The 17,191-nt window shown below is 38.9% G+C and overlaps 2 protein-coding genes across 2 annotated transcripts in view; one reads left to right on the forward strand and one right to left on the reverse strand.

Moving 5' to 3' along the window:
• Positions 1-1,683: 1,683 nt before the first annotated feature.
• Positions 1,684-3,074, forward strand: LOC108577421 (WD repeat-containing protein 92). The gene is made up of 4 exons (XM_017940567.1): positions 1,684-1,963; positions 2,091-2,603; positions 2,659-2,756; positions 2,835-3,074. Exons 1-4 carry the CDS (start codon positions 1,697-1,699, stop codon positions 3,040-3,042), a joined length of 1,086 nt encoding a protein of 361 aa, XP_017796056.1. The 5' UTR covers positions 1,684-1,696; the 3' UTR covers positions 3,043-3,074.
• A 1,417-nt stretch (positions 3,075-4,491) lies between these two features.
• Positions 4,492-17,191, reverse strand: part of LOC108577448 (DNA-directed RNA polymerases I, II, and III subunit RPABC3) — a 63,755-nt gene continuing 51,055 nt past the window's right edge. The window contains exon 4 of the mRNA XM_017940601.1: positions 4,492-4,621. Coding sequence (XP_017796090.1) covers positions 4,504-4,621 — 118 coding nt within the window. The 3' untranslated portion in view covers positions 4,492-4,503. The remainder of the gene's footprint in view (positions 4,622-17,191) is intronic.

Consider the following 17,191-nt stretch of genomic DNA (forward strand, 5'->3'; position numbering starts at 1 on the left):
AGAATCGAGTCACTTCCAGGAAGTGACCTCCTGTCATATCATGTTCGCCTATTAGAAAGTCGATTTTCAGCCAAAGGGTCTTCGAAAATTTCAGTTCTCGAGAATTCCTGGAATTTTCGTCATTTCTCGGAAATGACCAAATTTCCAAGAATCGAGTCACTTCCAGGAAGTGACCTCCTATCACATCATGTTCGCCCATTAGAAAGTCGATTTTCGGCCAAAAATTTTCGAAAATCGAAAATCGTGACTTTGTATTAGGCGAATATGATGTGACAGGAGGTCGCTTCTTGGAATTGCCTCGATTCTTAGAAATTTCGTCATTTCCGACATTTCGTAACTCGCGCGCGCGACACAAAGTTGCAAAGGGAGGGATCGCGTTTGCAACTTTGTTGTCGCGAATCATTCTCGAAAAGTGCACAATGTTGCAAAGCGGCGCGTCGTGCAACAATGTGCACTTTTCGAGAACGATTCGCGACAACAAAGTTGCAAACCCGATAACACGTTTGCCACAATGTGCAAAATTTCCTGCAAATCAACCATAAGTCAGACATCGAAATTTGTATAGTAGTAAAGTCAACCATATCTCAGACGTTCGAAAATTTTTCGGAATTAGCCAGTAGTGCATGTCAGCCACTTCTCGGGCGTTCAAAATTCTTCAGAATTAGCCAGTAGTGTAAGTCAATCACTTCTTAGACGTGCCAAGAGTCTTCGAGTCCGAAATTGGAAGCGGAAAAAGCAGCTTCATTTGTTAATTTATTAATGTATCAATTTATTAAAGTGTCTATTTTATTTGCGAGTACTTTGGTGGAAGAATAATTAGAGTGTCTTGTTAAATAACAATTTAAATTTTTGTTTAAATTACAGAGTGAAGTTTCAGGCCACCACAGGAATAAAGGAAAGGACTTCAATATCAGGAAAAATGAAGAGAAATGCAATTATTTATCACAAAAATCAATTATTTATTGTAAGATAACTGTACAAGATGTATTTTACAAAAGGTTACAATATACCAGCATTGTTTCACAGCATTTTATAGTCTTCATTTCTCCCTTACACACCACATCCACTTCCTTTCGCGAAACATTTATTCTATAAATAACATTCCATTACAAAATTAAATAAACTGTCCTTTTTAAAGTAATACAAGATGATATGCCGCAAATATATTTTATTATTGTCCATTTTTAAATTGACGTGGAATACACAAAACACAATTAATCTTCGCAGGACTGTATTTACATTACCGGTGAAATGTAAACTGTCAAAAAGATCGAAATTAAGTGCAATTAATTGCAGTCACCTCCATCTTTTAGCGAAAAATGGAACGAACATTCTGCTCATCCCAATATGTATTATATCTATGTATACTTATTTGTAATTTCATAGTTACGTTTAGTTCTAACCACTAGTAATGTTGTAATCTTATCCCATGCTGAATTGGTAACGTTGAAAGTGAGACGAAATTAGTAAGGGCACTTTCAGTCCTCCTGACCTGGACAAAAGAATGCATTAGGTGTTAGGTTGGTAATACCAATAAACGATGAGTTATCTGAATTTCGCGGGACAGCACTTTTGAATATTTCACTGTAGATGGTATGTCAGTTTGTTTACGGATACTTTGAACTGAGTTCTGTCACGATCGACCTAATTTTACTTGGATACTGTGTCGCCTTGACGTAGAGTTACTTTTAAAAGCATGGATAAGCTTGAAAAACCACAAATAATTTGTCATATCGAGAAATCAGTAAACTATTCGTTATTCGACGCAAAATGGATTCCGTGCAGCGCGAAGTTTGTGGTTATGGGTTCACGACCGCGCGGAAGTGGCATTATACAAATCTACGAAGTCTCTAGCGGTGAACTGAAACTTGTTAAAGACATCGAAAGATCGCAGCAAATAAAATGTGGAACTTTTAAAGCTTCAAGTTTAAAAGACAGATATTTAGCCACCGGTGATTTCCAGGTATTAATAAAAGTCACGGAAACTGCTAGTACATCTCCATTGGAATGAATTGAGTTATATAAATAAGAATCGAATTTTAACAATTTATTATTCCTGCATGCAGAAAACTTAAAGTCACCTTTATTAGGGTAAATTGAACATCTACAACCTAGAAGATCCTTCAATACCAGTCTACACAGCTAATGCTCACACTGAGATAATAAATAGTATTGATGGTGTGGCTGGACAAAGTATTGGATGTGGTGCATCTGAATTAGTAACTGGTTCCAGAGATGGAAGTGTTAAAGTCTGGGATCCCAGGCAAAAAGGTCGTCCAGTGGCTGTAATGCAACCTAAAGAGGGTGAAGCTCGTAGAGATTGTTGGACAGTTACATTTGGGAACTCTTACAACTCTGAGGAAAGAGTTGTAGTTGCTGGATATGACAATGGAGATGTAAAAATGTTTGATTTAAAGGCAATGTCTCTTTTATGGGAAAGTAATCTTAAAAATGGAGTTTGCAGTGTTGAATTTGATAGAAAGGATATTCCAATGAACAAGCTAGTAGCCACTACTTTGGAATCAAAGCTTTATTTGTTTGACTTAAAGACACAGCATCCCAAAAAAGGGTTTGCTTACCTAACTGAAAAAGTAAGACTAAAAGTAAAAAATAGAATGAGATACTTGATTCAAGTTGATGCAAGTAACATTGTTTTAGGCACATAATTCAACGGTATGGTTGGTGAGACATTTACCACAAAATAGAGAAATATTTGTTACTTGTGGTGGAACAGGAAGCCTTTGCTTATGGAAATAGTAAATACGAACTTTTTCTTTTTTATCAACAATTTTTATAATATTAGTCATCTTTGCCATTTATCATTTTCATTGTAGTAATTATCCGGAGAAAAGAAAAATAGCTGATGCAGAAGGCATAGAGCAAGGAGTTGTCGGTAACCTAACACTTCTACAAAACAGTACTGTTTCGTCGCAACCAGTTAGCTCCTTGGATTGGAGTCCGGATAAGCAAGGATTAGCTGTCTGTACCGCGTTTGATCAATGTTTGAGGGTTATCATTACAACGAAACTCAACACTTACTAAAAAGAAAAATAAAATCATCTGCAAAGATGATGTACAAAAATATTTATTATATTCTACTAAACTTTATATAATACTCCATACACCTTTCCTTGCAGTAGTAATTGTACATAATTATCGATTACGTTAATTTATACATTTGTATCACCAGCAAAAATAAAATAAAACTTTTATTCCACGAAACTGAATTCTTTTCAATTTTGAAACCTCATATTTCTTCGAAATTTGGTGGAAAACTTGACCAAGTTACCGACTGCGAGGAGCATCGTCGCAGCGATGGCGACACTCGTCTACGACTTATCGATTTTCGTCTCCGTCGGTCTCTGGCTTGGCGTACGTTGCGCAACTTCGTATACGGGCGGCTAGATAAAAGCGAATTATATGTCATTGGGCCAATCTATTTAGGATCAGACCCTTATTAAGTGGCAGCCATTTTGTAACGCGATGTGTTATGCAACATTAAGCCGCCATGTTTAAGTTTGAGACGACCCACGCCAAGTGCACTTATGCCACATTGTTCAAGCCAGCCTCGGCCAGCTAGCATTCAGCCGTACAAGGTCAGGAATACCGCGAGTTTAATTACATAAATTAGCTCTTGGCTATTCCCCTCTTCTGCAACGCGTCTCTGTCGCACATTCTTTACCTACCTCGCGCTCGCACTCACTGAAACTGCGCGTGCTCCAATTGGATCACGTATTTAGTCTTGGCTCTCTTGTTCTCCAAAATGGCGTCTCGCGATTCGTAGTATCGTAGCAGAACAAATACTGATTGTAATACTGATCGTCTTGTTTTCATATAGAAAAGAGAGAATTCAAGTGGGATTTATTTTTATTGTATGGAGAGAAAAAAGAGCTTGAAATTAATGGAATAAGAAATAGTCTCCCAATCCAATTATAAGAACAGAGCCAGATGCAATTATTACAATCATTCGTAACGAGGCGCGGAAACGGTTTACTTGAATTTGTACCAAATTAGCTGGCCCATTACACCGCTGTATATCTAGAACCTCGTCAGTACCTGGGGGGCATTTTTATCTGTGTTCTAAGAATCCAATCAACGGTTGGTCAATCGCTTTGCTTGTGAGAGTTTTACAGTTTTTGTAATTTGTATATTTTTTAATATAAAAAACTGAATAAGAAGGGATTTTATAGGTGTAGGGTGTATCTCTTTAACGTGGAAAAATACTTTTATTAATCATCATATATCTGAGAATTGTAATGGCAGTGACAATGCTTTAATTCAGGATTTACGAGAGTCTGGAAAATATGAATAATGATCAATCAGATGGAAAACATGATATTTCAATGAAATACGAGTAATAGACTTTTTTTGTTCAACGCATATCATTATAAACTTCTTAACCAGTCATTTTCATATTAGAATCTTTCATATTAGAATACACTCTCGAAAAACAGAATGTATTAACACAATGTATTCTAATATTGTGACGCATGTGACATGCAGTTAGAACGCTAATTTCTTCATGAGTAGGTACATATGCTGGTCGATCTCGAAACCGTGTAGGTTGTTTGCATCACCCTGTAACCTCATCAGTAATCCCCCGAAGGATACGTAGGCAGATCTGCAACAGAAGGAAACGGACAAATGTAAATCACTCTAAATCACCGTGCTAAAAATGTGTACACATTTCACACTGAAACCGATTGCTGTCTTTTCGTCTACTTTTTTACCCTCCTGATCACCGGACAAAACAATCATTATTCCATATAAATTTGACGAACTTCAAATTATGTTTAGGAATTTAGGCGAGTTATAAATTTATTGTTATGAAAATTGGTGAAATTTTCAATTTCCTAAATTTAAAACGTGTCAAATTTAAAAAATAATGCATTTAGGAATATCTAGATCTAATGGTAACTAAAATATCGGTAATAACTCAGTCGATGAAACAGATTGCGACTATCGATAAATATTCTTACGTTATATTTAAATTCGAATTGTTTCCATTATTACAAAATAATGAATTAAATCTTCGTTTTTGTAACTCGACGATAATTCTTCAAATGTTGATATTCCTTTCCATCATGGCCGCGGACCTGCGATCGTCATAATTGCAGTGCCGATAGCGGTCGTATACACAACATAGCCACACAACCAGCTAACAACACTGCCAACATGCCAATCGCAAAAATTCTCCTCTTCCAAAGATTCCACCCAACCCCTCTCCTCTTCTTCCACGTTGGTTCAACAATAGAAACGTAGCTTCTTCCTTCATGCCTAGGGAATTTGCAAGTGAATCATGTTCTTCTTCGGGTTTTACGACTACATAAAATGGCGTACATAATAAGCTATTGCTAAAGAAAAGTACACGTTGGTATGTTGCAACAATGGAAACGTTATTTTATACTTCACTATAATATTGAACAGCAACGCAACGAATATTCTAATCTTAAAAGCATAGACACTATATTTCGTTCAATTTTTATTGCATTTGTGGATTCACCATTACTTTATTCCGTTCGAATAAAAGTTCGCGTTCAATTTTGCGGAGCAAGATGTATTTTTAGCAGTGCATTTTCAACACGAGAAGTTCAAACTTTATTCTCATATACAGATTAAATATACACACACCGCATGAAATATATCTCGGTGCCTCTTTAAAAATTTATACGAGCACAGTTACACGCCGACCTTCTGCTTGCAAACAAATTCCAAGGTGAGTTTTTCTCACGTTTACCGACGTCGGTGAGAAGAAGCATGAGATGCAACTTTCAGAGGAATACCTGTGCGCGCTGTTGCTGCTGCAGCTCATTGCAAACACTATAAATCAAAAAAGTACTACACTACCTCGACTGACTCTCTCTCCTTTAACCTTATATCTTCATTCAGAAATAAACAGCATCGTGTGTAAATAAAGAAGGTCTTCTTTTACTGGGCACTTTTTTAGAGTAAAACATTAAATCGAAAAGAATATCGATATAGTAACTTTTCATAGAAGTAAACAATTTTGTAAACTAATAAATATAACATACTTTTTGTAACATCACAGAGAGGATAGATAAATTATTTACATTTCATGTCAGAGGCAAAAGGAACAATACTTAACCGCGAACGATGCGGGAATATTTAAACAAACGGCGGAATATTTATACATATGTTTAGGAAGTTGCGCTGCTATCGATTGACCTTGCTCCCGAATTTCTGACCATCCACAGTAACAGCTGATTATTTTTAACCCAAGTATTCTAGGTTTCTGCTCCCCCCTCCATCTATTGGTTCTCCCACCTCTCTCATCCTCGTTCAATTAAGTCAATCTCTATATTAAACTTCTCGGATATTGAATGACTTATATACCCTTAAAGTGACATTGACAGTGGAACCTGATTTTTGTTTAGAGTGCTTATTCGCAATCACTATTCTTATCCTATTAATTTCTATATTCACTTACGGGTACATAATAATTCTTTACGACGCAATTCTTAATTTCGCAACCTCAAGGTGCAAATAGGAATAAAAAAAAAACATGTTACAATTTTATCATTTTTAACAGTTTTCGTTTTCGAACTGTTACGATCATTTTAACGTCTCTAGATGCGCTGGACGCTGAGCAATAAATTTCAGGAAGAAATCAGGGGGTATAAATATATACATATACATATAGGAACAAAGCTATTCTTAACAGAAACCGCGTAACTTGCATAAAATATGTACATAATAAAGATATTCGTTCTATCTCTGCATTTCGTAGTGAGCGTGCATTGCGAACAAAACGAGCGGCGACGGTGTTCAAGTTCAGTCTCCAAATAATGTTTTCAGTAATTCGAAAATAAATTGCTAAAACGAAATCGACGACTTCGAAAGGTGACGGAATGGAATGGAATAGAATGAAATGAAATGATGAGAGGGATGCAAAAGAGCATGATTTTTATTATCATTACAATTACACAATGAGTAGCGATAAAAAACGATGACAGCACGAGATAAAAGTGATCGACGAAATACAACTGCACGCATTAACCTATCAGCAGCAATAGCATTTTTAATTTCCTCGAAAAAGCTTTTACTTGTATTATCCATTAATTAAATATCTATGAATTTATAATACGTAAGAAGCGCGTTCAAATTTCATTTTAAAAATATTCATGGATTTATACACACGGTAAAAAATTTCCCCGCGAAAACTATCTGCATATCTCCTTCGATGTATCATGGGAGTTATAGCAGTTCGGGTGGCTCCATCTACGAAGGACAAGCCCTAAGTAGAATATTCCATATGTCACGTTCAGACACGCTTAGTTTCGTTTAAAAATCGCTTCCCGTTGCAATACGTATACGTACAATGCGAACAATTAACCGAACATTACGCATATTACATAATTAACAAGGAGCACCGTGGTAAATCGTGAATAAAACGTGATTTACTACGTCACGCCCTCATTCAAGTAAGACGCACTTACATAAGCAGAAAAGGGCCAGAAAACAGTTGAAACGTAACGAAATACCACGGGTATAAATATCGCGCATGTGTGTACGTGTACGTGGACGATGTTGTAGAGGCGGACACGAACAGAAGCACGAGACAAAAAAAAAACAGAAGAAACAAAAAACGGGAGCAAAAAAACCAAGAAAGAAAAACAAGTCAACAGCGAAGAGCAAGTGCCACCCCGATACTCTCGAGACGCGCGTATACGCTCCGTCGATTCTTTTATCGTCAGAAGTCAGTCTGCCTTCGAAACGCGTTCCAAGAACATGCGTCTGTTTACGTTGCACCCACAGAGAGAGAGAGACATGAAAAAAAAAGAGGTACACGTGAAGAACGAACGCTGTACGGTACAAAAAAAAGTTGTTTTCGGGAGAGGCTGCAGAGCCGTTGTGCCCCTGTCGATGAAATTTTTTTCTCGAGCAGCGAGTTGGAGATTTATTACGACACGCGTGTGCCACGACATCCCGCGAACAGGTTTTCCCTATCTTATACATATATACGTCTGTATCGCGCCTGATTCATGGTATTGTGCCGCGGGCACAGAACTATCGCGGAATCAGCGGTCCCGACCATAAACTCTACAATACCTATTGTGCGAACTCACGCAAAAAAAAAAATCGCCCTCATACGAAAGAGATCAAGCTACTTGGCTTGTCTTCGATGTTTCACCACTTATCTCATTCTTGGCTACCGTTGAATTTCACGCTAAGGGATTTTAAGTACAGTCGTTATTTGCGGGCTCGTTTTAAGGCTTAAGTTACAATGACAGATCTTGTTTTTATACTCTCCGGGTAGAAGTTGTTTCGAAAAATCTGGTAATATACAGTTGTTTTTTTTTTATATGTGATTATGGAATGCGTGTTCTAATATGGACAGGATTTCAAGAGACATTTAATACCATATTTCTGTTTTCTTTTCTTTATAGCTTCGAAATCAATTTGGTTTATAACACAGTATTTCAAAACCAGATTGTTAACTACCATACCTGGGTTGTATGGTTTTAGTTTCTTTTTTTTTTTTTTCAAGTGGAAAATGTACAGGTTTACCTGGGTCTTTTATAAAATTAGTATGCAATCTCGTTTTTATCATTTAACGTCGCCGATTTCGTGCAGTCTCTTCAAGTATGTAACACTCAATACGACTTTTCGTGTACGTGTGATCTTTTACAGAGTCCAATGAAAGTGTGTGTGTCTGTGTGCGTGCACGTGTGCTTGAGATGTATGTTTCGTGGTTTCTTTAGCGGATGCTCTACACAGGTCTAGTTTTAGATTATAAATTTCGCAATCTCATTCTACATTCCAATTTTAACCCGCTGATACACATACGCGCACAATATACGAACGATTTTCGAGACACGTGCATTCTGGCGCGATGTGCGTCGTTAAAATTCGAGAATTTTAATCCTGGATTACTATCTCTATTTATCACTATTTTTAACAATGCTTAATAATATTTACGTTGAAAACAGAACTTCAAAGCGAAGTAATCCAAGATTATGAAGATAATACATTTTCGATCACCTTAAAAAGAAAATTCTAGTATCATAAAGTAACAATATATTTAAACAACCTCCTACCACACATTGATACACACTCTTTTGTTCGATATTAAAATGAACCGTACACCCTAAGAAATTTATCATTCAGATCAAGATCAATATTATCAGTCAACAAGCCGTTATCAATTGAAATATTTACACTGACGACAGGTCCAAGATAAGCGTAGGATCCAAGGCACAAAAGTGCCGACAGTACAATGATTCATATTACAATGAACAAACAATATATTTTTATAAATTTCGATCGTTAAAAAAAAAACACTTAATCGTTGTACCCGAATAATCGAGATTACACGGATAAACGAAAATTCGTCGAATAAAAACAAAATTCTGCACTCTGTGAAGTCGATTAACCTCAACCGTGTGTAAGAGCTGAACGTTACGCGATACCGGAACAGAACACGATACACTTTGCGAGTAGTAACACGATCTCGTGTTCGTTCGCGTATCCAATTGTTCACTGATTCCGTCGTCTTCGCGACCATGACGTAACCCACGACATTGTATCTCCGTAATGTTTTCAATGACACAGCCGCCGCGTCGACGTGTGGATTTTTTAGCTGGGATGACACATAGACGAGGATAGAGACGCGAACTTTACAAACACACGCGATCTTTACCCTCGTTGTTCATCGCGATATACATCGAGTCTCCCCTCTATGTAACCACTTACCCCTGCCCCTTTTGTTGTTTCACATTATATAACGTGATTATCAAAACGAGAAATTTACAATAATTCTTCTTCGTCTTAACAAATTACCAAACACAATTCGAGAACAAACAAAATTGAAAATCACAAATGAATGATTAACAAACGAAAGAAAAGAAGCATACTCGCTTCGATTCTATTGCAACGTTTTTAACCCTTCGAGTTACCATAAACAATAAACAACCAAGAGAGGAAAAGCTTAATAAAGGAGAAGAGTTCATCGACAAAAAAAATTTAATGAGGTAAAACGGAAAAAACTTTCTCGAAGGGTTAAAAATAGAAATCCGGTGAAAAGGAGTGTTGGTTATTTTACACGTTTTTATATACACGTGTAACCGACAGACGTTTCTCTTTTTTTTTTTGGTTTTATTTTATTTGCACCGCCGAAAAGCAGCAACTCGGTGACCGTTACTCTGGTGGCGGCGACAGGAGAGATGTCGTACCAGATAGTGCATTTACAGTATTCAGGGCCCGTGTAAACGCGCATCTGGCACGAGCCCCAACTGCCCTGTAATCTCATATTGGCTCGCTTCCGTTAGCTCTCTCTCGTTCGTGCTCTCTCTCTTTCTCTTTCTCTTATGCTCGTGTGTTGCGCCTTCCTCCGTTGTTCTTTTCTCTCTACACACTTTTACTCCTACGGTCTCCCCTCAATTAACCCCCTTTAACAACAACAACACACACGCTCGAATATATTTTCCTTTAAACGAGGGAATTTCTTGGAAACAATAATGGCACACGCCTTTCGTACACCCGACGCAACATTCAATTACAACAACAACATTCTCACGCGCGCGTTATCGAATTTTCGTTTTAACCATCACTGATGAATTTGATTATACAAAAGAACGTGAACTTTTCAAAAATATCCTCACATCTCCTACCACCCCCACCGCCATTTTCAACGTTTCAATTCAATTTCATTCCCAATAGAGTGCGCGCGATTCGATTATGTTGGCAACGTTGGGTCACGAGGCGTCGCCACTTCCTTCTCGTTAATTTAACACTCGACGGAAGTGTTTTCTACTTCGTAGAAAAGTGTGATTGAGCCTGGCAGCGGCGAGGAACGCGTCAAGCTCGCGGGCAAATTGGTTTCCGACCGGGCACCTGGACCACCTTCTCTCTTCCTCCTCCACAGACTGGTTTTTTATTCCCGTCACGTCAAAGGACAATGGGAAAAGACGAAACAAAAGAACGCTCGTTTTCGCGTTACCAGTTTCAATGGCTCAAACACACTGGGCGGCCTGGATTAATTAATTCTCGCTTGTGCAAACTGAGCTTTCGTTTTCATTTCATTTTTTTTTTTGTTTTCTCGCGAGAAGGGACACACTTTCCGACACTAAATTCTTTTTTTTTAAATCAATGCACTAGCCAGGTTCTTTTTTTTTTTTTAATTTCACTTTTAGATTAAAAAGTTTATATTCGCTCGATTAAATAATGTTTTTTTTTTAAGGTTAATTGTTATGTCGAAGAATAATTGAAACAGATCGATCGATCGAATTTTATATTTATCGATGGTCGAATGTAAGAAGACCGTCTATCTAAGGGATGTCAGCTGATACCACTTTCCTCCGTTAAAGAGTCGAACGAGGAGAAGAGACGTTTCTAATAATAGACAACTGTCCCCGGTGTCGCGACGCCCTGGCGTCGGGACGCACTCGTTAGTTACAGTTAATATAAGACCTTCAAGCGTGTAATTAAAACCGATGTTTTTCTCCTATGGTATATCCAGGCTTTCTCCTATGGTATATATACAGGCTTTCGACACGTATTTAACTTACACGAACACTATTTTCAATAAATATTTTCATATATATATATACACACACACATATACCTCGAAGGACTTAAATTCGACTATCGAAAATGCTTAAAATTGAGCAAACCAAAACCGATAAAACTCTTATCTGTTAAGACTGTTTGCTCCGTACGTATCGGTTTACGTCACGTGACGTCACACGTGAGATGGACCATTTACCGCGAGAGATGCGCGTTCTATTTTTTTTTATTTACGTAATATTGTCGTGGATTCGTATTAAATGTCCTCCGTTTAGAAAACTCTTTCACCGTCGTGAGAATATAAGTTTCTTTTCTTTTTTAAGTTTTTTATTTGAAACACGTTTTATTAAATTTAACTTTTATCCAATTCAACGTTATTTAGTGTAATCGTGTAATTAGAGAGGTATTCACGGGTTGTTTTTAAACGTTTACGTCATACAACACACGATATTATCGCGGATTAAAATCCCGAGTAGACCTCTTAAATGTCGTTTATACGGAGAGAAACACGTGAATGTGGCCGCCGATTACACAAGCTTCGTAAAAGTTCTTGAACGGCACCGATACTACCGAGAGACCAGTTACGTGATGATGCGCGCCCGAGACTGCAATAATGGCACACGAGACGATGCGGACACGGTTATTGCACAATCATATTCGCGACTTAGACTTTCGATAATATCGACGAATATAAATGGAACCTTGTCGTGCTCTATTTCGATCACGAATACTTCCTCTGCCAACGATTATGAAATGTGTAGAACGAAACCGTTTCGTTACGAGAAGTTCAAAAGAATAACCACACACCGTCGTTGAATTACAGTTTGACCGATATATTTCACTATTTCAACTGATGAACGATTAACGAAGAGTTACTATTTATATTCCTACACAAAAATCGACCACAAAATAGACGATTGTCACTAAATTCTCGTACTCGTATATTTTTCCATTTACCGACGGAGAAAACGCGCGAGCACGACCCATGGCGCGCGTCTAATTAACCTGTTGTATATTACACAACGCGTAGAACCGAAAGACTAATTCGCAGAAAAAACACGAAAAGATTGAACGTTGGTCTTGCGCGCGCCACCACGCAACATTATCGACGAAACAATTGCAATTCACGTGCGTTACGCAATCGTGACCGAGCACGGCTTGAAATATTCACTACTGCTTCTTTCGAGACTACGTTTCGATTAATAAACCGTCGAGTTAATTGCAGTTGACGATCTACTTCGGATTACATAATCGAACGATCGACCGTGAACGGTTAAAGATAAACCGAAGGTGTGCGAACCGCGAGCCGAAATCACAACCGAACTGTGTATCTCTCGTGACACTCCGACCGAGCATCACCGCCAATGGCAACTGCAACTCATGCTCTCTCTCGCTTGTCTATGCAGAAACACAACCGCGATCCTAACGTTCGTTACACAATTACGACCTTGAAGACACCCTGGCGTGTGCAGGAATTCATTCGACGAAATCAATCCGGAATCCACGCATCGAGGTCTCGAGCTTCTTCATACCGACAGGAATTAGATGCGTATTTAGACGAAAACGCGTATTCACGCGAGTATATTTCGAACAGAACTGGTATGTAACGCGCGTGCATCGAGGAGCTTGGTACATATACAACAGCGACACCTCGAATGACGAGTAGGAACGATATTTTCACACGCTTGGTAGCGTCGAATCGGCTGCTGAAAGATGAGTTCGTTTCCATGGTATTGGGTAATCTCTAGAAGACATGTTTTTACGTCCAACCGCGTACCGACCTTGAAAAAGTGACTTCCTCTGAGCTACGTAGTGAAAAGTAGCCGTTAAACGAGGAATACATACTCGAAATGAAGAGTTACAAAAGTACTCTTGTGCAAATCGAATCGATGCCAAATACACAATTCTCTAAAACGGTGTAAAACCTCTCGACACACGCCTGGTTCGAAACGAGCGATCCAATTAACGCAGATCCAATTTATTCCGGTTAGAGTCGGGAAGAACACGTGTGTGTCAACCGTTGTAACCTAACCCTAGGGGAAGTACATAGAGAGACACAGTAGGACACACCACGCTAGTGGTGGCACGAAAAAACCAATTCCAATCGATGGATACACACAAAGAAAGAGACCATATACCAACGTGAAAATGATCGCGCGCACGCACATGAGAAAAACACCGAACGCGCGCGACGACTAGTTGACGACTAGAGTAGTAGTCATGGTGCTGTAGCGAGCAGCCACGGTGAACTACGGCGTGTGACCGTAGAGCAGCAGCAGCAAGCAGAAACGGCGCTGCACTCTCTCGCTTCTATCTCGACACAGTGTTACACAATCCGCGCGTAATATATTAGTTCCTTATGCTACAGCAGCGTTTCCTTAACCAAGTTATTAGGACAGTGTTTTTGGGCTCAATGTAAGGGGTGTATAAATATTTATGTTATTAGTATTGAGCTTGTTTGTAGGAATTACAAATAATTGTAAGTTAGAGATATATATCGAATGAACTTGTGAAATACGTTAGAGGGCACACGAGGTAGAAAACTGAGAGGGGCGGAACAAGCGGAAAATCAAAGCTAACAGCTATTTATAGGCGACGGTGAGTACGGGCTGTTGGTGGGCAAGCAACCGAAACACTATTAATAGTGTTGTTCTTGTTGTTGTTTGTTAAAGGTGAATTTCAACTCGGTTGTGCGATCATGGGTAAAAAAGGGAGACTCGGTATCTTAAAGATAACTAAATTTAAAATGTAATCTAGGAATTGCGATGCATTCTTTTATACCAAGTAATATTTTTCTCAACGTTCGTTACTATTTTTGGTCGTTTCTAACGTATACGATCGTAACGAAAATGGGGAAGAACCTGGAAACAATTTTTTCTCGCAACGTTCGTTACCATTTTTGGTCGTTTCTAACGTGTACGATCGTAACGAAAACGGGGAAGAACCTGGGAAAAAGTGTATTAAGGGTGCGTTTCTGTTTGTACAGCTGAAAGTTCAATTCGAGGAAGAGGCTGTTCTCGAAAGACAATTTAAGGAACGCTGTACCAGAAACTAGTAGAGTCTGATGCGTGTGCCAAATCGGGTCTCCCATAATCCGTGTCGCCAACGTACGAAGATAGAAGACAAATGGAAGAAAACGTGTAAAAGGCAATTGCTGCTGTGTTCTATCGTGCATGCTACTCTACCGTCGATTAAGGTGACTCAGTGGCAAGGGAACAAAGATTAACGACTCCATAATACTTATTTGCTTTGCAAACTCAACAAGATTCTTCGACGTGGGACACGTCATTATACTCCATTGAAGAATATCAACAAAAAGAAAGCAAAGAAAACTCATCGCACATACTTTAATCCCACCGAGAGTTGAGAAAAAGAAAAATGGGTCTCTGGAAAAAACTGGGGAGAACAATTAATTCCCTAGACTATTCCCTATAATTCCAACCTTTATTCCTTCTCTTTCGAGGAAAATCGAGAACATCGTTTTTCCCATTCGACGTTAAACGAAGATAGACATTGTACCGTTGATTGAAATCTGATACGGACGAAATAAGGAAGCCGCAAATCCACGAAGGAAACGGAAGAACAAGATGGAGGACGGCAAGAAAAACGAAACGGACGCGCGAGAGAAGGAAAAAAAAAACCAGGTACGTTTTCTTTATAACTGAGTTTTCAGACGAGGTAAAAGCAACCAAGAACTGTATGTGTGGCGGTTGTAATTGGACCACTTTGCCGCTAAACGAGCTTAACGATCGATTCTGCCTTCCACTCCTAATGACATAATGCGGAGAGCCGAAGGAATGGATCTTCTGACCGGTGACGTTGTTTTAATGATACAAGCGTCACCGGTTGATTTCTCGCGGCGAATCATCGCCACTCACGTGAGGAGGAGAGCTCGAGTCAGTTCTATGAATAATATAATACATGCTACATTTCAGCTGTGGAATTCGAGTACAGAAGAGACTCTTACATACAAAATTTCAATTAATAAATTACACATTTCTGTGAATTTCAAACATCAACTATTTAACATTTTGAACTTATATTTTTTCCTATGAAATCTTCCACGAATCATATCTCACAATTTCGAATTATCAAACAAGTAGCCTTTGCTTTTCAAAGTAGAACCAAATTCCATTCAAACAGAGTGTCAGATTGCACACAAAAAAAATCGCCACAGGAGAACCAAAACTACTGCACCAAGCAACAAATACGGGATTCCCTGAGGAACATTATTAACGTACAGTTTCAAGTGAACACTATTATGCTAACGCTCAATAAAACTCGACAAAAAGAACCGATCGATTTCCTTGAAAGCCAAGAGAGAGATTATTTTGCTTGCTTATTCGTTCTACGTATCGAAACACTGTGCACCGAACCGAAAGTTCGACTCGAGTTGGTCGCGACCGCGGACAGTAATGAGAAAAAAAGAAGTCCGCAGTGTGGGACATCGTGAGGAGAACTAGCTGCGACTAGGCAGACGGTACGACATTGCGCTTGTAAAGGCGCCTTACGAGCGCGGGCCGACGGGCGACAGTGTTACACAATGCTGGCCGAAAAAGCTGTGCCAAGCTGCGTGGCGCTGGGCCACGGCGTAAATGTGTGTCCACCTAACCTCGAAACTAAGAGAAGAACAGAGAGAAAAGTGGCACACTCGATCTCCACTCGACCATTTTACATTTACACACACACACACACACGCACATATACACAACACGTCGTCGAACAGTCTGTAGAGAGAGATTGTGTCTCGTCGTGTTAGGGTTGCGAAAAAGCCCAGGGTTATTTGGACCGTTAGTTGCCTAGGGACGTTATCATTTTTGTACGACGGACGACCTTAACGCGGCCGAGAAGACTGGCCAGGCCAGAAAAATGGGAGCGAGAGAGACGAGCGACTGTTGCTGCTTGGAACGCGAATATTCGAACTTGTTACCATAAATGAGTCGGTTGCCCGAGAAAATGTAAGGGATATTACGTGTCGAAACCTTCTTGTTTGGTGTACAAAGAGAGAGAGAGGTGATATGTAATACAGGGTGGCACGATAAAAATAGAACGACGATCGTTTTCGAAAGTCACACGGGGGAATAACCGAAGGTCACATTTTTTTAATTTGTTGTTTCTGTAATAATGTAATATACACACAGGCGCTCGTTAGGTACTTTTTTAGAGATAATTTTGACCACGAGCAGAGATACGCTTTTGTTGTGAAACTAGCTGAGATTGCATAATGTTTTGTAACGCGGTTTTTCCGATAATAGTATGGAGGTTAGAAATTCGAAATGAACCGATTTGTATATTTATCGTGAAATTAAAACCACTCTATATAGGTCGTATTTATGAAGATTCTTAGTTTTTCATTTAATTTCATTTTTACCGATACGTTTTTTAACTGTTTTACCGACAGATCGTTCGAAACTGTTTGAAATCTGGTGAGCAACGGGGCTCGACTGTACCGTGTCGTTGAATGTTTAATGCACAGTCGTTAAAAGTTGTCGATACAGTTTATCTAGACGGTGTCGCCAGAGCCAATGGTCAAATCGATTGGAAAAGGCGACATAACCTCTATAATGCAGTAATTCTCTATTCTTTCGTAATTTCCTATTCCACGAAGCTAGTTTACCCGGAACAATGACAATCGAAAATTCGATTTGCATAGAATCCATTCTAA

This window comes from Habropoda laboriosa, unplaced genomic scaffold, assembly GCF_001263275.1.
Source record: "Habropoda laboriosa isolate 0110345459 unplaced genomic scaffold, ASM126327v1 scaffold648, whole genome shotgun sequence".
In the NCBI taxonomy this organism is placed as follows: domain Eukaryota; kingdom Metazoa; phylum Arthropoda; class Insecta; order Hymenoptera; family Apidae; genus Habropoda; species Habropoda laboriosa.